At 42.1% G+C, this 24,777-nt stretch overlaps 1 protein-coding gene across 2 annotated transcripts in view; it reads right to left on the bottom strand.

Moving 5' to 3' along the window:
* Positions 1-24,777, bottom strand: part of EFCAB6 (EF-hand calcium binding domain 6) — a 308,815-nt gene that overhangs the window by 241,516 nt on the left and 42,522 nt on the right. For both annotated transcript variants that reach the window (XM_033233690.1, XM_033233691.1), the window contains exons 6-7: positions 17,831-17,919; positions 7,266-7,332 (exon numbers count right to left, since the gene is read on the bottom strand). In XM_033233690.1, coding sequence (XP_033089581.1) covers positions 7,266-7,332; positions 17,831-17,919 — 156 coding nt within the window. The remainder of the gene's footprint in view (positions 1-7,265; positions 7,333-17,830; positions 17,920-24,777) is intronic.

Below are 24,777 nucleotides of genomic sequence, written 5' to 3'. Positions count from 1 at the left end.
GGGGCGTTTAACTGAAGTTTACTCGATGCACAAGCAAAAGACATGGGCATGTTCACCAGAGAAGGCTCTGGCTTATGTTTTGAACGGATAACTCTGGCTGTCATGTGGAATGCAGATTGCAAGGGGCAAGAGAGGCAATGGGCAACCCAGCTAAGGGGTCACTGACAAAGCACAGGCCAGCGACGATGGTGGTTTAAGCTATCATGATGGCAGTGGGGATGGATCAGAAGTGTCCAGGTTTGGGATCTAGTTCAGGATAGAGCAGATAGAACTTGCTGATGGCCTGGATATGGGAGGGGCACTGGTAAGGGAGAGGTGATCAAGACCGGTCCTTGGTTTCTGCTTGAATGAATGACGAGTGGTAGAACCATTTACTGACCTGGGAGGAAGGCTTCTCCGGGTGGGGCAGGAGGACAGTCAAGAGATACGTTTTTGTCTGCGGACACTGGTGGGTCTGGGGCCTCACAAGGAGATAGTAAATGTGGGCACCCTCAGCATATAGCCCTCTTATCCTTCCCCGAGTAGCTTTCAATCCTAGAGCAGTGGTCCCTAACCTTCTTGGCTATCTTCCACAAAACCTCTAGTTTTGTGGAAGATAACTTTTCCATGGACCAGGGGAGAGGGGGTATGGTTTCAGAATGAAACTGTTCCACCTCCGATCATCAGACACTAGTTAGATGATTCTCATAAGGAGCGTGCAACGTAGATCCTTGCATGCACAGTTCACAACAGGGTTCGCACTCCTGTGAGAATCTAACGCCGCTGCTGATCTGACAGGAGGCGGAGCTCAGGCAGTGATGCTCATTTGCCCACCACTCACCTCCTGCTGTGCAGTCTGGTTCCCGACACACCACCAACCAGTACAAGTCTGCAGCCTGGGGGATGGGGACTGCCACCCTAGACGATTGCAAGCCATCTTTCAACTTTCCACGTAAGAACTCGTATGTTTTATGTCCTCCAAATACAAACTCCTAATTTTGTTGAGTAACTTCTATGGGCCCAGCACTATGGTGAGTTCATGTCATATTTATTCTCACACAGAATCCCAACAACACCGGGAAAACCTTGCAATATTGTTCACCCAGTTCACAGATGGGGAAAGTCTCGAAAGAGGCAAGACTAGCTTGCTGAGGATCACTCAGGGAGTCTCTGTTGCTGTTCAAATGCACGCTTGGGTTTGCTAAGGCCAGAGCTCCAGACTGTACCCTACACCATGCTGCTTTAAACATTTACCCCTACAAGCTTGTGTTTCCACTATTAATTTGTAACACAGAGAAAGACAAAAAAAAAAAAAGAAAACCTTAGTCTGAAATAATTGCAAATTCTGATATTGTAGAATCTTTGCTGTAGTTTCTTCATGAAGGCTTTCGTAAATTAATGACAGAGCAACCAAAAATAGGTTCTGGGGCAGAAGTATTCTCAATATAATTTTTAAATAAAATGCCAATGGATTATTTTGTGGTGTGAGATTCTCTAGATCAAAATATAAGTGCTACTCTTCATTTAGATGCATGTAGACACAAGAATAAAAGCTGTGACATTATTAATCACTATATTCAGTTATGATTGATAGGCTTTTCTGCGGGGAGGAAGAAGTGCCTCAGATACAATCTGTCCCAACAGCTCTACGATATGCTAATATTTTCTTCAGATGAAAGAGGAGATGTGTTCAAATACCTGCTACAATAGGCAATTAATACCAAGTGCACCAAAGTAGAGCTGATGAAAGTAGGATTAGGGGAATATTAGGAATTAACCAAGAGCTTGCATGTTTTAGTAAATGGCCTCATTTTGAGCTTGACACAGCCTTTCTGTCAGGCAGACAGACTGCATTCTAGTCTATTCATTCATACTAATGTAGTGTTATAAAATTAAGGTGTGTTTATGAAATGGTGGCGATTCTAACAACTGATTCTTTATCCCTTGAATATTTAATTTTTAAGTGTCTTTTTAAAGAAAATTCACCTCTTTAAGAGAATGAATCTCCCCACCACTTTTATCTCTTCTTCATGAGGATATTACAGAGCAAGCCAGCAGCTCAGCAATTATAATTATTTACTAATTGCTTCTGAAATGACTATCTCCACACACCTCCAAGGCACCAGGGTAATCCCATAAAAACCTGTGTCAAATCACTCGGTGTCCAACAGACACGCTTGTCACAGCCGACTGGGTAGACCAGATGTTCTGGCATCATGGTGCCTGAACCTTCAAGCATTTTTTTTCTTTTTTTTCTTTTTTTTTTTGAGACGGAGTCTCGCTCTGTCGCCCAGGCTGGAGTGCAGTGGCCGGATCTCAGCTCACTGCAAGCTCCGCCTCCCGGGTTTACGCCATTCTCCTGCCTCAACCTCCTGAGTAGCTGGGACTACAGGCGCCCGCCACCTCGCCCGGCTAGTTTTTTGTATTTTTTAGTAGAGACGGGGTTTCACCATGTTAGCCAGGATGGTCTCGATCTCCTGACCTCGTGATCCGCCCGTCTCGGCCTCCCAAAGTGCTGGGATTACAGGCTTGAGCCACCGCGCCCGGCCGCATTTTTTTTCTTTTGAGAGCTCCCTGACTCGGGTAGTGACATGGTATAAGAGGAAACAGCCTGGGGCTTTGGATTCTTTCTTTTTCCTTTTATACTTCTTTAACTGAATATATATTCTTTAATTCTAGTCTTCAGTGAAGAACACGTTTTTTTTTTTGAGGGGGAGAGTCACGACCTTCTGAACATACACTGTATTCCCACACAGGTCAGAATAGCTTCCTGTTTCTCAGTACTTCCCTCAACAGGGCTTACAATGAGCCCTCACCCCACCTTAGATGGTAAGATGGGATTTTCTTCCTGTCTTAGCCACTCCTATCTTTACCTCTTGTCGGGAGCTGACAAACGATAGATGGAGTAAAAAACCTGACACTTGGTCAGCCTGGCAACACACTGCATCTTTGTTCAAGTTCCTTCTCTCCTGGCAGTCCTCACCTGAAGAATGTGAGGAAGCAGTCTGAGGTCTCGGGCACTGCCACCGCTACAGGATGGAACTGGGACCCCGCAGGCAGACAGGGTGCATGAAAGACTGACGAGGTGGAAGGAGTGTGAAAGGCAGGACACCAGAGAGGAAAGGGAAGAAAATGCCCAAATGCCCGAATGCCCAAATGCCTTTCTGCTCCGTGGACAGAAAGGCAACTCTGTGGTTAGGACACAAGGCTCCATTGACTTCTGCAGTGACGATGAACAGAAAGACTTCTCTCTGTGATGGACTGGGTCTAACTACAGGCATAACAAGTTGTCACATTTGCTGAATGCAAAGTAAGCATCAACATATGCCTGCTTAACCTCTGTTCTCAGCTTCCCTCCATATCAGTATGGGATAACAACGGTACCTGCCTCATGGGGTTCACCTGGGAATGAAATGACTTAATACGATAAAGCACTTAGAAAAGCTCCTAGTAAGTGCTCAGTGCTAGCTATTATTACTAGAGTTGGCAAAATCTGAAAAATTACATTAGTGTCCATAAGATTAAGGCCCCACCCGCCAAGAGGGGTCCCTTCTATAGGTAGCTATAGCAGATGCATTGGTTGCCTTCCCAAATCCATTCACCTCTAGTCATTTCTCTCCTTTACTTTTTTTTTTTTTTTTCCTGAGATGGAGTCTTGCTCTGTCACCCAGGCTGGAGTACAGTGGCACGATCTCGGCTCACTGCAACCTCTACCTTCTGGATTCAAGTGATCCTCCTGCCTCAGCCTCCCAAGTAGCTGGGACTACTGGCGTGCACCACCATGCCTAGTTAATTTTTGTATTTTTAGTAGAGACAAGGTTTCACCATGTTGACCAGGCTGGTCTTGAACTCCTGACCTCAGGTGATCTGCCCACTTCGGTCTCCCAAAGCGCTGGGATTACAGGCGTGTGCCACCGTGCCTGGCTGCCCACTTCTCCTTTCTAACAAAACCCTCTATTTTCCATTTTGTTCACACATCCGTCCTCCTTGGGTGGCCATGTGCTTCATAGGAGGGAACCCAGTGGCCACACCAGGTGGTGATCAAGGTTGCTCCTGGCTGCCGGCAGGAACCAATTCCCTTGCCCATGATTGCTTTAGGTGTGGGGTTTAATTTCAGGCTGTGGGACACAGTGAGGGACTTTCTCTTATTTTTAGAGTCATATTGGGAAAAAAGGCCCATTGAAAAAAAATTGACATCAAAATATCTGCCTGAAGTGGTGGCAACCTCCTGGTGACCAGAAAGAGAGGCAGGTGGGTTAGTCAACCCTAGCCTCCACTCCCTCCTGACTTCTTGGGTGACACAAGAAGCTCCTTATTTTCTAAGATAGTTAAGTTGGAGCCTTCGGTTTCTCATAAGGGAAAAAACCAAACATCTCTGTGGCCAAGGGGTTGCCACCTGGTGGCAGATAAAGATGGCCACAGCAAGGGTTTTAGTGGTGTTCGGCAAGGAGAACAAGCTTCACCCATCAGTGGGGGAAGGGACTCACATTTACTGAATATCTGCTGTATGCAGGGGCTTTGCTTACATTCATTCTTGTCCGTACCCTGAAAGGTAGGTTTTGTTGTCTCCACTTTAGAGATGAGGAAACTCAGAACAAATGAGAAACCATCCAAGGCACCCCCCCACCACCAGCAGCAGCGGCAGTGTTTCAGCCCAGGAGTACCTGATTCTCCACAAATCCCTCTGGCTCCTAGGAGACTCTGAAGACAAGCTGAAGACCAGGGGACTCAAGAGCCAGTCCAGGAGATGCTCAGGCAAGGACACAGCAGAGGCCACGTGAATGCAGAGGATCATGGTTGTGGCCAAAATGAAAAGCAAGGGCCAGGAGAATGACAGCAAGTGAGGAACGCACCAGGACTTAGCGTGCTTGTTGAGTGGAACCTGAGTGCAGATTAAACCAGAGCCAGGACCAGGTGGATCCTGAAGAGGACACGATGAGAACCACCCTGGGCTTACAGAGCCTCCTCCACCAAACAGAGAGCGCCTCTTCCCATGAAGCCATGGGGCACAGTCACCAAAGACGGAGAGACGAGACCCAGAGATCATCCAATCTGGCCTTCTCCCTTGGCTTAGAGAGACAATGACGTTCAGAGAGCCAAAGCGTTCAACTGGATAATGAGCGTGAATGTGAGCATCTGTTGGAGGGTCTGAGGGCCCGTGAAGAAGAGAGATGCTCACAAACCAGCCATCAGACCAAGCTCACTGCAGAAGAAAACAATTAGGTTTTGTTTTCCCACTGCTGATTATTTGCTGTTGTAGGAAGGTTTGGGGTTCCCACTGCTAATTATTTGCTGTTGTAGGAAGGCCAGTCCACACATGGATCAGCAGAGCCTGGTTTCAAAAATTCAGAGACATCTGCATGCATTCTTGGCTCCAGTAAGCCACTGGACTCATATTTAAAATAAAATAATTAGCATTCTTTCATTCCCAAACTGTAACCATCACCCAGCAATGACATGTGTATGAAGAGAGGCTTACTTAGATAATTCCTAAGTCTTCCTCTCAGTCTTCAACATTAGTGTGCGACATTTAGAAGGGTCAGAGTCTTCATTAGAAGCATACTACTGCACCCAGCACACAGTTGAGGGGTGTACTGATTTGTTCTCTTTATTTGGAGGTGGAGGGGCTGGAAAGGAATGAGATTCATTTGTGTTCCTACCTGTACTTCAAAGGAAGCTGTAGGGATAAGCATAATAGTAGCAGCTGGTATTTATTAAGTGTTCCAGGTGCTTTATTCTGGATCTTTTTAAGCCACACAGTAGCACGTCAAGGTGGTGGCTGTTATCCCCACTGACAGGTGAAGAAACCCAGCAATGAGGGCTTGCCTGAGACCACGTGGCTGGTAAATGGCAGAGCCCCAGGATGGAAACTCAGGTTTGCCCGGGTCCTGGGGTCAGTCTCCTCCAACCTCCCCTGCCTGCTCAGGGTTGGGGTCGTAGGTAGAATTTGGGTTACAGTCTGTGCTGGCTGGAACACACAGCACAAAAAACCCTCCAGTACTCTGGTACCAAGCGTTACCTTTTCCCTTCACCTGTTTGTTCTCATGGGCAATTGCATGAAAACCACCTGGGTTTCCACTTTCAGCAGGGTGTTCCATGGGGAGGATGATGGGATAAAAAAATTAACTGAAAGGATGGACAGCGATGGAGTTCCATTTGAGATTTGCTCACCACAGCCTTATTTTGAGCCATTTACAACCCTGGCCTTTGTCTGCATCTCCACACTCAAGGTCATGTTGCATTATTGATCCTTAACAATGTTTCTGCTGCTGTAATAATTGTCATAAACAGTGGACTTTTTCAGAAGCATGTCATGATGAACACAGTTTAAAGAGAAAAAAGACATATACCCCTAAGTAATACCAATTGCACGACAAATTTCTTGCAGAATAACAAATAGGTCACAGCAAAAGCAGCAGACAATTATACCTGGGTTCCTACTAATATCAACTATAGTGAAACAGGTTTTTAGAAACACATAATGCTAAGAAACTATCATAGAGATGAATTTTCTGGTGTTAATGGTTTCAGACAGGGAAATTGAGACAAACATTTTGTGCATCTCTGGCTATTTTTGAGTATGAAATATATGAGTCTCAGAAGAGTGCAAAAAAGAAAGAAAATTTGTCACATTTCAAACCAACATATTGAATCAAATAAATTAAACCATGATTCTCAAACTGCTCATGCAACTGACAGGCCCAAATGCATTTTAAAAAGGAGTCTGATTCCAGCCCCTGAATGACATTATCATCTCCTCCCCTCCTTAGCTGTGTGCTGTGAGATCTAACCACAATCAGCAAATAGGAATGATGCTATATGCTCTTTTTCTAAACACATAGTAGCTTTCATGGCTAAATTACTCAATAGTTAAGTATATATCACTTTGAGTTTGACTGGTTATTTTCACTATGCAGCTCTCGATTGGCATTGACTGCTGCAAAGCAGCCATTTTTCCTTTCTAAAGAAAAACCTGCTCAGTCTTAGACAAAGACAGAAAAGGCAGCCCTACTAATAATGATCTAAAGTTAATACAAAAGCAATTAATATTCCAGGACTTCTGCTGGTGTCACTCATCAAAAGAGATGCCATCCAAGACAGCCAAAGTAGTCACAACGCAAGCTTTCGCCCTGGCTTGTTATCAGAAGATCTATTTAGTCGGACAGTGTTGACGTGAGAACTCGGATGACGAGGTGTGCCTCATTTTCTACCATCTACCTCCGCTAACAATTACTGCTGACGATGGGTGGGGTGGGGGGAAATCGTGTCTTTAAAATCTCTATTACCTTTTCTCCCACTTGGATTTCAAGTTCTCTTAATGTGCGGCAGCAATCCATTTCATTCCCACCTTCCCTTAGAAACAAAAAAATAACTTTATTAAAACATTTTAACCAAATAAGTGTTTACATAGGATATGCAGAGATCAATATTACAAGGATTTCCAAATAATCTATTTCAAAATGCAAGGTATTTCTTACAAGCTACTGTCTGCCAGGATCATGAACTTGGGCAAATTACTTTGTTTCCCCTGGCCTGTTTTCTTATCCGTAAAATGAAATACAGTAGCATTTACTCCTCCTAAGGTAATGTGCAAATTAAACAATTACAGCTGACACTTAATGAGCACTTACCGTGTCCCAAGCCTTAACAAGCCTCATCCCATTTAAGCCTCTCAACAGCTCTATGGATTTGGGACCATTATCATCCCTGCTTTACCGAGGAGACTGACGGGGATCTTAATAGATGAGGAAAATGAAGGTCACATGTGAGGAAGTGGAGGCGCCAGCGTCAGACCCAGGTGTTCTGGGTTCACATCCAGCTCCTAACCTCTCTGCTGCGGCTGCACTTTGATCTGACCACTGTGGGGCTCTAGGTCCCCTCAATGGCTCACTTTCAGCTGCTCAATGAAGGTTCAATGTGTCTGTACCATCCCTGGGTTTCATCTGCTTGTCCCTATTCACTGGTTTTTATTTTGCATTATCTGTGTATCTACAAACCACTGCAGAGCCCCTCCTTGGGACAAACTGGTACGGTGAGGGTGGGAAGAGAACGCGAGGAGGCAGAGCTGGTGCCCCCCACTTTACAATGTCTATCCATGCCTCCTACCTGCCAGGTCTGGGGCCGTGGTGCTAAGTAAGACACCGCCCGTACTGGTGACAGTGACGGATGGGAAATAAGCAAACAAGTAATGTGAGCTGAAATAATAACAGGTGCCATGAAGACAATAAAGATGGGCAGGGAGATAAATTGGAGATGGGGGAAGATGGGATGACTCTTTGGATGGAGTGGGTAGCAGGTCTCTCTGGCCAAGTGTCTTTTGGATAGAGGCCCACAAGGTGAAGTGCCATGAAGCCTTCCAGGCAAAGCAAAGGGAACAGGCAGCTGGCATGAAGCCCTTGGCTGGCAGGAGCTCAGCAGATCCCAGGGTCAGCAGGAAGGAGGCCAAGGAGACCAGAGCTGGATGGGCAATAAGGTGTGCAGGCTATGTTCAGATGGAGGCAGATGCCAGGCCCGTGAGCCTGTGGGCCATGATAAGGAGTCTAGACTTCAAAGGGTAAGGGGAAGACACTGGAGTGCTTAGCAGAGATTAAATTCCTTACATAGGAGGAAACTGAGTCTCAGAGGGGTTCTGTTCCCAAGTTAAAGATAGGACCTGATCAGGAATTCAAATCTATAATGCTATGTTAAATGTAACCTTTTAAATCCTCTTTAATAATATATTCAATAAATACAAAACACTATTTGTAAAATATTTAGGAATTAAAGAATAAGCCGGGCGTGGTGGCTCACGCCTGTAATCCCAGCATTTTGGGAGACTGAGACGGGCAGATTACCTGAGGTCGGGAGTTAGAGACCAGCCTGACTAACATGGAGCAACCCCATCTCTACTAAAAATATAGAATTAGCTGGGCGTGGTGGGGCATGCCTGTAATCCCAACTACTCAGGAGGCTGAGGCAGAAGCATCACTTGAACCCGGGAGGCAGAGGTGGCAGTGAGCCAAGATCACACCATTGCACTCCAGCCTGGGTGACAACAGCGAAACTCCATCTCAAACAAACAAAAAAAAAGGAATTAAAGAATAAAAATTAAACAAATGCTTGTTTACTCAACCCCAGCCCCCATCCAACTGAAGCAATGCAACACTACCAGTGCCTTGGAACTCCAGGAAGCCCTCCCTTCCCAATCACATCCTCCTGCCTACTTCTAGCCAAGTTGGTCAAGGCTTTGTCAGGTCCGCACTGCAGTTCAGCCCCTCCCTCTCATCAATCCTGCTTCAGCTGGCTTCCCTTTACAGGTGTTTTCCCTCGTCTACATCTTGCTCCCCAAACTCCATCTCAGTGTCTGCTTCAGGAGAACCCAGCCTATGACCATTTATTGTCAGGTACTAACTTAGTGACACCAGCTTTCTTTAGATTAATATTGAATGGTATGTCTTTTTAAATCTTTTCACTTTTAACCTTTATGTTTGGGTTTAGGTTTTTCTCTTAGTGGATTTTACTATTTGTTATCTAGACAGACAATCTTTGTCTTTTAAGTGGACTACACGATAATTGAATGTGTAAGTCTTAAAATTTATTTTGCCAGAAATTAATGTAGTTACTTTATTTTTTCTATTGCATAATTATTTCTATCCTTTTTCTTTTAGTCTTTTTAATCCTTTCTATTTTCAAAAAGTCAATAACTGGAATTTTTATCCAGTCTGATAATCTCCGTCTTTTAACTGAAATATTTGATCCTTTGCATTTAATGTAGTTATGTTATATACAGATGGGGGTAGGTCTATAAATTTGTGTTCTCTATTTGTAGTATCTGTTGTAGATTTTGTCCCCTTTCTTACCTTCTTTTGGATTGAGTATTTTAAAATCATTTCATTTTTTTCTTCCAAATGTTGGGAGTTAAATACTTTGTTTCTATTCTTTAGCAGTTACCCTAAAAATCACAATGTGCATATATAACATTTCAACGTACAAAATTAATCAATATATTTATCCTCCTGCTGGCTATCAAATAGATCTTAGAAAACTTTAACTCAATTTATCCACACTCAGCTGATCGTTGTCTAATGTTTTAACTCTGAACTTTTTATTTAACACGCACAGACATTTTTGTAACCACCTTATAGAGCCAAAAATCATTTCTATTTACCCGTATTTTGCCACTTTCTTTGCTTTTCACTCCTAAATTCTCAGACCTTTCATCTAGGATTACTTTCCTTCTGCTTCTAGCAGAATCAAGATCTTTCAGTCAAGATCTGCAGGAGATTAAATGTCTCAGTTTTTGTCTGAAAAATGTCTTTAACCCTCAGTCTTTATTTTTTTTTTAATGTTTTCTCACTGACTTTTATGTCTATAATACTCAAAAATTCAAAATAAGCTGTCCAAATCAAACTGACCTTTAGAGGCATACAAATTCAAAATGTTTTACAACAGGTTTTCTTAAAAATATAGGTTCTGGCTGGGCGCAGTGGCTCATGCCTATAATCCCAGCACTTTGGGAGGCTGAGGCTGGCGGATCACCTGAGGTCAGGAGTTCAATACCAGCCTGACCAGCATGGTGAAACCCTGTCTCTACTAAAAATACAAAAATTAGCCAGGCGTGGTGGCGCACACCTGGCCAAAAGCCTTTCTTATTTCTTTCTTCTCTTCCACAGGCTGGAGTCAGCTAGACCTGACTAAAGTCAGCTTCACATCTACTCTGTGAACCAATGCTCTGCTGATGCTGTTTCCTTTATCCATCTGAATCTCTGATACCTGGACTGCCAAAGGAATCTTGCAATACACAGTACTGGTGAATAAATTCAGCTTCACGGCTGGGTGCGGTGGCTCAAGCCTGTAATCCCAGCACTTTGGGAGGCCGAGACGGGCGGATCACGAGGTCAGGAGATTGAAACCATCCTGGCTAACACAGTGAAACCCCGTCTCTACTAAAAAAAAAATAGAAAAAACTAGCGGGGCGAGGTGGCGGGCGCCTGTAGTCCCAGCTACTCGGGAGGCTGAGGCAGGAGAATGGCGTAAACCCGGGGGGCGGAGCTTGCAGTGAGCCGAGATCCGGCCACTGCACTCCAGCCTGGGCGACAGCGCGAGACTCCGTCCTAACAACAACAAAAAAATTCAGCTTCAACAGAATTCTCAGGTTCTTTAGGAGGTTTTTCTTCAGAACTCTCAGTAAGTCTTCTTGTGTGGTGCTCAGAAAGCTTTGAAACACTTCTGCTAAGATTTATAATGATTGTTTTATACACGAACGATTGTAGTTATTCCTCATGGAAGCAACGTCGTACCAAGCGCCACATGGATTATCTAATACGCAAGGGCCGTCTCCATCCATATGTAGAAATGTCCTACACGTCCATCTGAAGCAAATCTCAAAAGGTTCAGCCTGATCATTTTAAGCAAAATCATTCATTGGGTGTTTCTGAAGAGATGATGATGATGTTTCTACCGTTATTATAGATGATTCAAGGTCCTCTATACTCGATACAATAGTTCCACATTTTGCCCTTACCACCTCTCATACACTCAGAGATAGAGACTTTTAAAATATCATTCCAGGTCATACCTTTTTAATCTTCATGCTGCTTCCAACTTAACCAACTACTATCGGATATTCTGGAACTTCCTCAATATGGTGATTTTGATACATGACAAGTTCTGGTAAGGCCAGGACAGAAGAAATGGCATACTCGTCTGTTATGTTCACTGTATGTTATCAGTGGCATTGAGTTTTGGCTGGTATAAAATGTGATATCCCGGCCGGGCACGGTGGCTCATGCCTGTAATCCCAGCACTTCTGGGGCTGAGGCAGGTGGATCACCTGAGGTCAGGAGTTCGAGACCAGCCTGGCCAATATGGTGAAACCCCATCTCTACTGAAAATACCAAAATTAGCTGGGTGTGGTGGTGGGCGCCTATAATCCCAGCTACTTGGGAGGTTGAGGCAGGAGAATCACTTGAACTCGGGAGGCAGAGGTTGCAGTGAGTTAAGACTGCACCCTTGCACTCCAGCCTGGGCAACAAGAGCAAAACTCCATCTCAAAAAAAAAAAAAAAGTGATATCCCCAAACATATTTCCAGAAGGGAATTGCTGTGACCAGAATATGAAATCCCACCACCACAAATTCAGGGAATTTGAGCTGCACCTCCATCTATGTCCCAAAATCCAGCCCCAGTGTAATGACCTGATAATGCAATCACTACCTCTTATTTTTATGAAAGTTGATGTGAAGAAATTATACGAGCTCTGGTTGAAACAGTTCTTGTTTGAACACAGTAGGCAGAGGTGCCACATGTTTTTGCTTTTTCCAAGTACTCCGGTATCACTAGATGAGGGTCCCATGGGCTACCACAGAAAAAACTTACTCATTTTTAGAAATACGGTATAGAGGCTGGGTGCGGTGGCTCACACCTATAATCCCAGCACTTTGGGAGGCAGAGGCAGGCGGATCACCTGAGGTCGGGAGTTTGAGACCAGCCTGGCCAACATGGCAAAACTGCATCTCTACTAAAAGTACAAAAATTAGCCGGGCATGGCGGAACACACCTGTAATCACAGCTACTTGGGAGGTTGAGACAGGAGAACCACTTGAATCCAGGAGGCAGAAGTTGCAGTGAGCGGAGATCGCACCACTGCACTCCAGCCTGGGTGACAGCAAGACTCTGTCTCAAAAAAAAGAAAGAAAGAAAGAAAAGAAATATAGTATATAGTATAGCGTTCTGGGATGACAAATATTTTATGTCAGAATACTGAAAAGATTATTTCATTATCTTATAGCCTTCACTGTCACTGTTGAGAAGTTGGTGTCAGTCTAATTGTCACTCCTCTGAAGTCAATTCTGTTTTTCTTCTCACTGTCTATAACATTTTCTCTTTGGTTTTGATGTCTGCAGTTTCACTGTGATAATGTCTAGATAGGCATTTCTTTTTATTTATCTGGCTTGAGATTCTCAGCCATTATCTTTTCAAATATGATCTCTGCCCCATTCTTTCTCTTATATTGCTATGGGTTGAAGGTGTTCCTCCAAAATTTAGGTGTTGCCACTGTGAGAAGATTAAGAGTTGGTTAGGCCTGAAGCTTCCGCCCTCTTGAATGGAATTAGGTACCTTTTTTTTTTTTTTTTTTTTTTCCTGAGATGGGAGTCTCACTCTGTCGCCCAGGCTGGAGTGCAGTGGCACAATCTCAGCTCACTGCAACCTTCGGCTCCTGGGTTCAAGCGATTCTCCTGCCTCAGCCTCCCAAGCAAGTAGCTAGGACCACAGGCATGCACCACCACACCCAGCTAATTTTTGTATTTTTAGCAGAGACGGGGTTTCACCATGTTGGCCAGGCTGGTCTTCAGCTCCTAACCTCAAGTGATCCACCCACCTTGGCCTCCCAAGCATTTTGAGCTCATTCATAAAAAGGAATGAGGTACTAATTCATGCTGTAACATGGGTGAGCCTTAAAAACATGTGCTAGACACAAAAGTTCAGCCTTCTTGATTGGCACACAGGTCACAGGAGCCTGGGATTACAGGCGTGAGCCACTGCGCCCAGCCTCAGATGCCCTTATAAAAGGGCTTGTCGGAGGGCGCCAATATTCTCTTGCCCTTCCTCCTTCCATTATGTGAGGATGCAATAAAGAGGCCTTCACCACACACTGCTGCCTTGATCTTGGACTGCCTAGCTTCAAGAACTATGAGGAATAAATTTCTTTTCTTACAAACTATAGTACCCAGTCTCAGGTATTCTGTTACAGTAGCATAGAACAGACTAAGACAGGTATCTTTTTGGAAATCCAATTAGAAGTATGTTAGGCCTCTTCTTCCGTCTTCCATGTCTCGTACGCCTGTCCTCCTAATTTTGTATTTTGTGTCTTTCTGTACTGCATTCTAGGTAATTTCTTCAGAGCTCTCTCTCATTCCACAAATGTTCCTTTCAGCTGTGTTTAATCCACTATTTTTACCCATCCACTGTATTTTAGATCTACAATCAGATTTTTCAGAAGTTCTATTTTATACTTCTTCAAATATTCACTTTATTGCCTGTTTTGCATTCATATTTTGAATCTATTCTTTCATTTCTTTAAACACATTAAAACACTAGTTTTAGATTACATATATGATAGTTCCAATATTTCAAGTGTTTGGGGACCTGATTCTGTTGGATATGACATCTATTGGTTTGCAGTCCTCATTCTTTGACAGTTTCAATGTTTTGAGTGTTTGGAGATCTGATTCTATTGGGTATTATATCTATTTGTTTGCAGTTCTCATTCTTTGATAGCTCCAATGTTTCGAGTGTTTGGAGATCTGATTCTATTTGGTATGATATCTATTGGTTTGCAGTTCTCATTTTTCAACAGTTTCAATGTTTTCAGTGTTTGGAGATCTGATTCTATTGGGTATTATATCTATTTGTTTGCAGTTCTCATTCTTTGATAGTTCCAATGTTTAGAGTGTTTGGAGACCTGATTCTATTGGGTATTACATCTATTGGTTTGCAGTTCTCATTCTTTGTCTCTTCATATATTTTTTAAGATTTTTTGTGTGTGATCTGATGTTACTTGGCACTTTATCTGTGGAATTTCTTCAAGGGATAGGTTGAAGATGCATTCTTTCACAGAAGGGCACACCCCGCCCAGGACTACTCAAATAAGTTCCTTGCCTGAAACTTTTCAGAACACATAGCATGAACTCAAGCACAGACTCTCATGCAAATCAACTTGTAATTACAATTTTCCCCTTATTCACTCAGCCAGTGTTGAAATAGGTAGTTTTCCTCATTGTGCCCTTTTGTGATGAAGGTTTGTATTTGTAATCGCTGAGGGTGTAGGGTCCTTACTTTGTAGGCAACCGTCCTTTGTTAAGTCCTTCCACCTTGGGAAGGCCTTCTAGGCTTTGTCTCTTGTCTCCGTACTCCAAATGGCAAGACTGAATACACAAATTCACCAGGATTTGGCCAATACCCTCGAGGTAGAAGCTGACTTTACAGAGTGCTCCCTTCTCTAGATCCCAAGTTTCACTCTATGTTTGGCCTCTGAAGATTCCTTACTTTCTTGCCAGCTCAGCAATGTATTAAAATGTATGTATATATTTTGCCTTTTATCCAGCATTTTAATTATTTTCAGTAGAAGTGTTGTTCATGGTACATAGCCTACCGTATTGCTAGAAAAATAAGTCTCTGTTCCCTATAATGTATTGTCTCCAACAATGAAGATAATTCTGCTTCACGAGTAAATCAGAAATCTTTCAAATTTAGTTTAAATGTTTAGCCTTTTATGTTTAAGAGAGTAACTCATGATCCCTTTCATCTCAGATTTATTAGACAAGTTTCACAATAAGGAAGAAAAGGCTCTCCTGCTTTCAGTTTTTCCAGTTTTAGCTTTCCCAACAAAGAATATTCATACTAGTTTACTGTCCACCCAAGAACATTATTCACAAAATTGGGATGGTTTTATGTCAAGAACAAGAATATGCAGCCTATAAGACAAACGGTCATTCTTTTGAAAGAGCCTGGAAATCATCTTAGTCCCCACTTAGCACCAACTAAAGAGAGCACAGAGAAGTTCCAAAACATGGAGGGGATGCTACTGTGTCACTCTTGCTGGAGCTGCTGCACTCATTCCTTTTTTTTGAGACCAAGTCTCACTCTGTCACCCAGGCTGGAGTGCAGTGGTGCAATCTGGGCTCACTACATTCTCTGCCTCCTGAGTTCAAGTGATACTCCTGCCTCAGCCTCCCGAGTCGCTGGGATTACAGGCACACACCACCACACCCGGCTAATTTTTTTATTTTTAGTAGAGATGGGGTTTTGCAATGTTGGCTAGGCTAGTCTCGAACTCCTGACCTCAGGTGATCCGCCCACTTCAGCCTCCCAAAGTGCTGGGATTACAGGCCTGAGCCACCGTGCCTGGCCATCTTTATTTTTTTTAATTGTGATAAACACGCACAAAAAACATAACCATTTTTAAGTGTGTAGTTGAGTAGTGTTAAGTATATTCACATTGTTGTGCAAAAGATCTCTAGAACATTTTTATCTTGCAAAATCAAAACTCTACATCCATGTACAGAAATTCCCTATCTCCCCCTCCTCACGACACAAATTCTTACACCTAAACTGTATCAGTGATGCATCCATCATAAAAGCCATGATACCAGAATTTTCTAATATTTCAGGATCAAATTTAATTTTTTTATCCCCTTAGGAAGGTCAGTTCTTCATTCTATGATTTTGTCCATCTTTCGTTCATATCAAATATAGTTTTCTCTTATCAATTGATGTTAATTGGCTTTTGTGGGTTTTTTTTTCAGTGAACTAGATAGTGTATTTATAATTTCAACTTTTATTTTTTATTTATTTATTTATTTTTTTTTTGAGACATAGTCTCACTTTGTCACCCAGGCTGGAGTGCACAATCTCAGCTCACTGCAGCCTCCACCTCCCGGGTTCAGGTGATCCTCCCACCTTAGCTTCCCGAGTACCTGCGGCATGCCACCATGCTCAGCTAATTTTTAAATTTTTTGTAGAGATGAAATCTCACTATATCATCCAGGCTGGTCTCAAACTCCTGGGCTCAAGTGACCCTCTCACCTCAGCTTCCCAAAGTGCTGGGATTACAGGTGTGAGCCACCACAACCAGCCTCAAGTTTTATTTTAGATTAAGGAGTACATGTGCAGGTTTGTTACATGGGTATATTGCCTGATGCTGAGGTTTGGGGTACAAATAATCCTGTCACCCAGGTAGTGGGCATAGTACCTAATAGTTTTTCAGCCCTTGCCCCCATCCCTTCACCCTCTAGTCATCTGCCATGTCTGTTCCCATCTTTATGTCCACATGTACAATATGTAGCTCCCCACTTGTAAGTGAGAACATATGGTATTGGTTTTCTGTTCCTGCATTAATTTGCTTAGGATAATGGCCTCCAGCTGCAAAGGACATGATTTCATTCTTTTTTATGGCTACATAATATTCCATGGTGTATATGTACCACATTTTAAAAGTTAATCCACCATTGGTAGGCACCTTGGTTGGTTAATTCCATGTCTTTGCTACTGTGACTAGTGCTGTGATGAACATTGAGTGCATGTGTCTTTTGGTAGAATGAATTGCCTTCCTTGGGCTATATACCTAGTAATGGGATTGCTGGGTCCAATGCTAGTTCCAAGATCTTTGAGAAATCTCCAACTGCTTCTCATAGTGGCTGAACTACACATTTAATTCTTAAATATAAGTGGTTACACAACTCCTGAGGAAATGAGGCTTATTCATTTAAAGTCAGATATAAGTAAATATTTTTATTACTAAAACAGTATTTCCTAAATCATATACTAGAATAAATAATTTTACTGCTGATTGAGACATTAAAGGTCAAACTCAAATCTGCTCATGTTGCAAAAAAAACAACAGTCCCACGTTTTATGCAAAAACTAAGAAATAAGTAGCTCATACAAAGATCTTTTTTTTTAATTTCTAGCCACGAAAACATCATCACTTTCCAATGAACAACACTAAAAATGTATAAAAACCTACAAATTTTAAATTTGGCAATTTAATATTTTACTTCAAAATTAAATTCCATTAATTCCAATTTTAAATATATTGCAAGTAAACTATTTTTGTCTGGTTTTAATTTTCTATGTTTACATTTTATTACAGTATCATTCCTCTTGTTCTGAAATACATTCTATATAGATGCTAAAATCTTCCCTAAATAAAACTTGACTGGATTAATTCCATTAAATACCATATGGAGAAGCTCTACAAACCCATCTTCCATATATAGCTGTTGATATGATTAGTTCCAATGGCTTCACGTCATAGCTCTTACTCATCATTTCAAATTTCACATTTTCACATGAGCAAACCAAACACTTACCTCTTTATACCATTTATATATAGGTCAATTCCACCAAACCTGGACAGAAAGGCAAGGTACGGTACAGTACCAGAGGTGCTAAGGGGGATCTACAGTCAAAGGAGAAGAATGACAACATGTTAGAGAATTAAGATCCAAGCAATAGACGGTGAAGCAGATTTCTAAATCACAGCTTTCAGGATGTAATAGAGAACACTATTAATGGGAAGAGCATTCCATCAAACATTTAAATACAAACTGCTTAACCCAGGTGTCAGGGTGAACATGCATTCTCAGCAAATAAAGTATAAATAGCACCCTGGAATGCCAGTCTGTGCTCAACTGAAAGTCAACGAGTTAGCTACAAAATTATTTAAAATCATCTAAAAAATAAAATTAGCATAAATATACTCTATATATACTCTAATATGTGCTATACATATAATACATATTAGAAGCTGAGGCCATAGCACAATTGTATACTGAGTGTCACGTGAACTTCATACATGACTTTGTATATATAGTTTTAAGGTAGAAAAAAATCCATTTTTAAATTAAAAATTCCACAAAGGATATCATTGGGTCACGTGGGTCAATACAGACTGCAGATTTAAATAAAAGTATTACCTCAAGGTTTAATTTGCTGACGTTGATAGCTACACTGTGATTATGCAAAAGAATAGCTCTTAGGAAATGTACGCTGATGTTTTTTGAGGTAAGGAACTATGATATAAGCAACTTCCCCTCAAGTGTTTTTTTGTTTATTTGTTTTTGTTTTTATTTTTTGAGATGGAGTCTCGCTCTGTCACGCAGGCTGGAGGGCAGTGATGGAATCTTGGCTCACTGCAACCTTTGCCTCCCCAGTTCATGCGATTCTCCTGCCTCAGCTTCTGGAGTAGCTGGGACTACAGGCATGCACCACACCCAGCTAATTTTTGTATTTTTAGAAGAGATGGGGTTTCCCTAGGCTGGCCAGGCTGGTCTTGAACTCCTGAGCTCAAATGATATGCCCGCCTCAGCCTCCCAAAGTGTTAGGATTACAGGCATGAGCCACCGCACCTGACACCCCTCAAGTGTTTTTAAACATATATATGTGTGTGTGTGTACATTGTTTGTGTATGTTGTTTGCATACACATACACACAGATAATGAGAGATCACAGGAGAAACAAATGAGGTAAAATGTTCACAACAGGTCAATCTCAGTGAGGGTATATAGGCATTATTTGTGCCATATGAGTACTATTTGTACTTTTCTTATTCTTGCAACTTTTCTTTTCTTTTCTTTCTTTTTTTTTTTGGAGACAGGGTCTCATTCAGTCACCCAGGTTGGAGTAAATTGGCAGGATCTCAGCTCACTGCAACCTGTGCCTCCTGGGTTCAAGCAATTCTCCTGCCTCAGCCTCGCAAAAACCTGGGACTACAGGTGTCCACCACCACACCCAGCTGATTTTTGTATTTTTAGTAGAGATGGGGTTTCATCAAGTTGACCAGGCTGGTTTCCAACTCATGACCTCAAGTGATCCACCCACCTTGGCCTTCCAAAGTGCTGGGATTACAGGCATGAGCCAATGTGTCTGGCCTATTCTTGCAACTTTTCTAGAGATTTGAGATTATTCCTTTTTTTTTTTTTTGAGACGGAGTCTCACTCTGTCGTCCAGGCTGGAGTGCAGTGGCACGATCTCGGCTCACTACAACCTCTGCCTCCCGGGTTCAAGCAATTCAGTTTGAGGTTATTTCTAAGCAAAAAGTTAAATTTTACTTAATAAGATATTTCCAAACAAGCCTTATGAATCTAAAATTTAGATAAACATTAAATAAATATACAATCAATATAAATCTATTTCATCAAGCTTCATACAAATACACAAAGTTCCGTTTCCCATACAGCTGAATGGCTCCCAACTCTACACAATCAAATTTGTTATTTACTAAGCCCTTAAAATGCTGGCCTCAAAGCTTAGTGCGGTCATCGCAGTCTTCCCCAAAGGATGGATTGCTCTTTACTATTTAAAACATGTTTAACTAGGAAATGAGACCGGGGAGAGGGGCTCACAGGGTGGGCCTTTGTAAAGCCTTTTCCTGGAAAGAATGCCCGTGACTTCTTTTTCTGGTAATGCATTTTTGTAAGTAGATATAACTTTGAGCAAGCATTTCAGTTTCCCTAGCCTTGCAGAAGAAGGGCAAGAGCAGATTAAACATGTAGTTCAAGGTTGGATGCCCTCCTGGTTTTGGTAGTGATAAGAGGAAATGAGGAAGAGAAGAAACTTACATCTGCAGCGCTCACACTAAGTGAGTGGATGCAGGCACTATTCTCAGTGTTTTACATGAGTGGCACTAAAACCACCCTCAGAGGTGGTGTCACTTTCTACAACTCACAAAGCAGTGCTATGGCCTCCCTGCCCGGCACTGCCATGAGTGCCAGCGATCTCTGTGAATCCAGAGCGCAAGTCCATCCCACTGCACTAACCACCCTGCCCATGAAGAAAAAGAGAGTCCATCAAATTATTCAAGCTTTCATCGCATTTCATATTGCTGCTTATAGTCTAACACAAATTCTAATGTGGTAAAGAAATTCTTGCCATGATCAGTCTCCAAAGCTAAGCCCCTTAGACAAGTAAAGAATCTAGTCCAAAAGGAGAGGCTCTGCTCAGTACTTGCCTTTCGGTGTTTACAATTCTGGCAAAAATGTTTAAGAATCAAAACCATCCATGGATGAATTGCTGAAAGCGAATTCTTAGAGTGGGGCTGGGGGAGGCTAGTTTTTAAATCAGTATCCATCATTGTGATAAGTATCTTGCAAGAAGACATTTTCTCCAACCCGGCACAACCACTGGGATGAAAACAGAACTTTGTTTTCCTTCTCTGGAACCAATTTACCAATTCAACTTCTTTAAAAACGGTCTCCACTAATATTCTGGGACTGAGGCCACATTTTTAAAAAACACCGAGTTTGCATCACTCTGAATGGAAACAAAGGTACGGAGCAGATTACAAGCCAGACCTCCCCATACTTCTTACCCTGGTCAGTCATTAAAACACCCTGACACTCAAACATTCCTGACACAGGTCTTCAAATAAAATTGAAGCTAAAGTAAATTCAGACTATAACTGGAAAATTCTTTCCTAACTTTAAGGGGAAATTACCATGAAATCTTTTATTCATTTTATAAGTGTCCACTTAGGCTTACATTAACTACTAAAAAAGAAAGAGCATGTATCACCAAATGAATTCATCATAGGACCATCTAGAAAAGCCACAGATGCTGGGAAGTCCGTGGATGGAGAAGGGAAGCCCTGCCCTTCATTCCCAATGACCTTGGCCTCCTGCAATGCGCCACACTCCAGCCTCCTTGATTGACACACAGGTCACAGGAGCTTAAGGTTCTGGAAATCTTGCTTGTCATTTAGGATTGACTATCAAGACTTGTTTTTTTTAAAAAGCCTTTGAAGTTCTACAGTTCTCAGTGGCTTCTTTTAAAAACAGATGTAGCTTTTAAAAACAGATACACATTTCATATTTTCTGTACTTTTGCTCTTCCTGCATAACTGATTAGCTTGGGAAGACTGTCAAAATTTTAAATTAACATTAGATCATGACTATAAGGACACATAGCAGGAAATAATATTTTAACTCTCCATTTGGCATAAAGTATCGGTTAAATCAAGTTTATGAGGAAACTGATACAATGTTTACAAGGATGAATGTTCTTTAAAAGCAAAAGAACATTACCATAAGACATGGCAGTTCTCCCCCTAGGTATGTACCCAAGAGAACTGAAAACATATGTCCACACGAAAACTTTTCACATGAATGTTCACAGCAGCGCTAGTCACAAAAGTCAAAACAACTCAAAGGTCCATCAGCCGATCAATGGGTAAACAAAATGTGGCCTATCTATACAACGGATTATTACTCAGCCATAAAAAGGAATGAGGTACTAATTCATGCTGTAACACAGGTGAGCCTTAAAAACATGCGCTAGACACAAAATCGTATATTGTATGATTCCATTGATGTGAAATATCCAGAATCTACAGTGACAAATCTGTGGTGACAGAAAGTACATTACTATTTTCAGATAAAAGTGGAAGGGAAATGGGGAGTAACTGCTAAGGAGGACAGTTTCTTTTTGGAATGATGAAAATGGTTTTCAGTCAGATAGTGGTGATGACTGCGAAACTCTGTGAATATATGAAAAACACTAATTTACACATGTTTAAAGGGTGAATTTTATGATATGTAAATTATACCTTAATAAAGCTGCTATTAAAAATGTAGACAGCAATAAAGAGTGACGTGGAAAAAATCAAATGCACTTTTTATCCATTATTATAGAAGTAAATAAAGGTGAATTTTTTGTTTAAGGGAAGAGAAAAGTTCTGTTTTCCCCTTCCTTTTCTATCTTTTCTAGCAATTCAGTCCTAACATCATTAGATGGGGCAGAGGAAAATGACGTCGCAGTGTTGGGGGAGCCATCAAAGCCCCGAGGAGAACATGGGGTGAGGATGTCATCATCATAGTGGGGTGTCAGTGCCTGTGAGGGTGCTAGAGTGCATTAGCATGATCTTGGTTCACTGCAACCTCCAACACCGTGGGCTCAAGGTCAGCTAATCTTTTTCTTTTTTTTTTTTTAGATGGAGTTTTGCTCTTGTTGTCCAGGCTGGAGTGCAGTGGCATGATCTCGGCTCACCACAACCTCCGCCTCCCAGGTTCAAGCAATTCTCCCACCTCAGCCTCCCAAGTAGCTGGGATTACAGGCATGTGCCACCATGCCCGGCTAATTTTTTTGTATTTTTAGTAGAGACAGGGTTCCTCCCTGTTGGTCAGGCGGGTCTCAAACTCCAGACCTCAGGTGATCACCCGCTTCGGATTCCCAAAGTGCTGGCATTACAGGCATGAGCCACCGTGTCCAGCCAAGGTCAGCTAATTTTTAAATTTTCTGTAGAGATGGGGTCTCCCTATATTACCCAGGCTGGTCTTGAACTCCTTGGCTCAAGTGATAATCCCACCTCGGCCTCCAAAGCATTGGGATTACAGGCATGAACCACCACACCTGACCTACTCACAGTATGTTTCCCTTGAATAGCTCTGTTCTGAAATATTATCCAAACATACTTAAATATGAACAGCCAGGGAAATAAGACTCTTCTCAATGGAAAAGACAATCAATGCAGGTCAACCTTGAGATGACCAACATGTGAAAATTACTAGACAAGAACTTTAAAGCAGCTATTTTAACTATGTTCAATGAGTTGAAAGATATATGCTTATAACTGCAGAAAAACAGAAAATCTAAGCAGGTAAAGAGATCATAAAGAGGAATTAAATGGAAATTCTACAACTGTAATATACAATGCCTACAAGTAAAAATTCAAGGGCTGGGGTTAATCGCAGAATGAAGATGATAAAAGTCGGTGAACTTAAAGGCAGATCAATAGACATTATCCAATCTGAATGATAGAATAAAGCTTTTTTTTAATGAACTGAGCCTCAGAGGCCAGTGGGACAATATCAAAATGTTTAAGAAAGGAAAGAATGGGACAGAAAAAAATACATGAAAAAATTATGGCTCAAAACTTCACAAATTCAAAAAAAAAAGACAGAATTAAAGGGAAGAGAAAACTTTGAAACAGAACGTTGTATGCATAAAAAGAAACAATAAATAGAACTATACTTTTTTTAAAATTTTAAGTCAGAAAAAAAAGAGAGAGAGAGTCAGTCCTTGAAGTTAAGACTGGAATTTGAGAATACCTAAACTTCACTGAGCTATTTGTTTTGATAACACATTATTCCCCTGTGTTGGAAGAATACACAGTGGGTTGGTTGTAGTATATAGCAAATCCTAAAAGAAGTCAGTTTTTAAGTTACTAGGAGGTAGCATGAAGTCAGACTCTGATTAAGGACTAATGAATGAGGCCAGGTGTGGTGGCTCACATCTGTAATCCTGGCACTTTGGGAGGCCAAGGCAGGCTGATCACTTGAGGTCAGGAGTTCGAGACCAGCCTGGCCAACATGGAGAAACCCTGTCTCTACTAAAAATTAAAAAATTAGCTTGGCATAGTGGCACATGCCTGTAATCCCACTACTTGGGAGGCTGAGGCATGAGAATCACTTGAACTCGAGAGGCGGAGGTTGCAGTAAGCCAAGATAGTGCCACTGCACTCTAGCCTGGATGACAGAGTGAGACTCTGTCAAAAAAATCAAAAAATCAAAAATAAACTAATGAATGAGTATATATATATATACTTGTCTGTGTGTGTGCATGCATGCGTGTGTGTACAAATTTAGTCACTGGATTAAATGGAATACTAATGATATTCTAGCCCAAATTTTCTACTTTTGATCATTACAGACTTATTTTGAAAGGGTTTGAGTCCTACTGCATTTTGTATTATTTTTAAGGGCCCCAAGGATACAGTCCACAAATTTTTACTCCTTTCATCCCCCTGGTGTGGCACACCACCAGGTGGCTGAGGGCCTTCATCCTCCGCTTCCCTCCCCATGTAACTGCATGACCCCTTCTGCAAACCCTTCACTGGCTCCCTACAGCCTCTAGGATCAAGTTCGAACTGTTTTACTAAGTACTTTTCCGAATTGGCCCCTCTGGCCACAACATGACCCACATCCCTTCACTTGCAGTAGAAATCACAGAATTACCCAGGTCCCTGAGTAAGCCTGGCAGGCGGATGTGGGCATCTGAGCTTTCACACAGGCTGTCTCCTCTGCTATAATGACCTTTCCTTCCCCGCTCATTTCGAGAATACCCACTCCTCGGTCAAAACTAAGTTAAATGCCCCTCCTCCAGAAAGCCTCCTGGACTTCCTCTCCTCATGTTCAGATAGCTCTCCCTCCTGTAACTCCCAGCCACCCTGTCGTGGCCCCTCTCCCAGCACTTGCCAACACTCCGCAAGTGTCTCGCTGGGCTGGGAGCTCCTTAAGGGCAGGGCCTGAGTCTGATTTACCTG

This window comes from Trachypithecus francoisi, unplaced genomic scaffold (assembly GCF_009764315.1).
Source record: "Trachypithecus francoisi isolate TF-2019V2 unplaced genomic scaffold, Tfra_2.0 Lachesis_group14, whole genome shotgun sequence".
NCBI lineage: Eukaryota > Metazoa > Chordata > Mammalia > Primates > Cercopithecidae > Trachypithecus > Trachypithecus francoisi.
The sequence above is the reverse complement of the archived record's forward strand: the minus strand, read 5'-3'. Positions and strand labels throughout refer to the sequence as shown.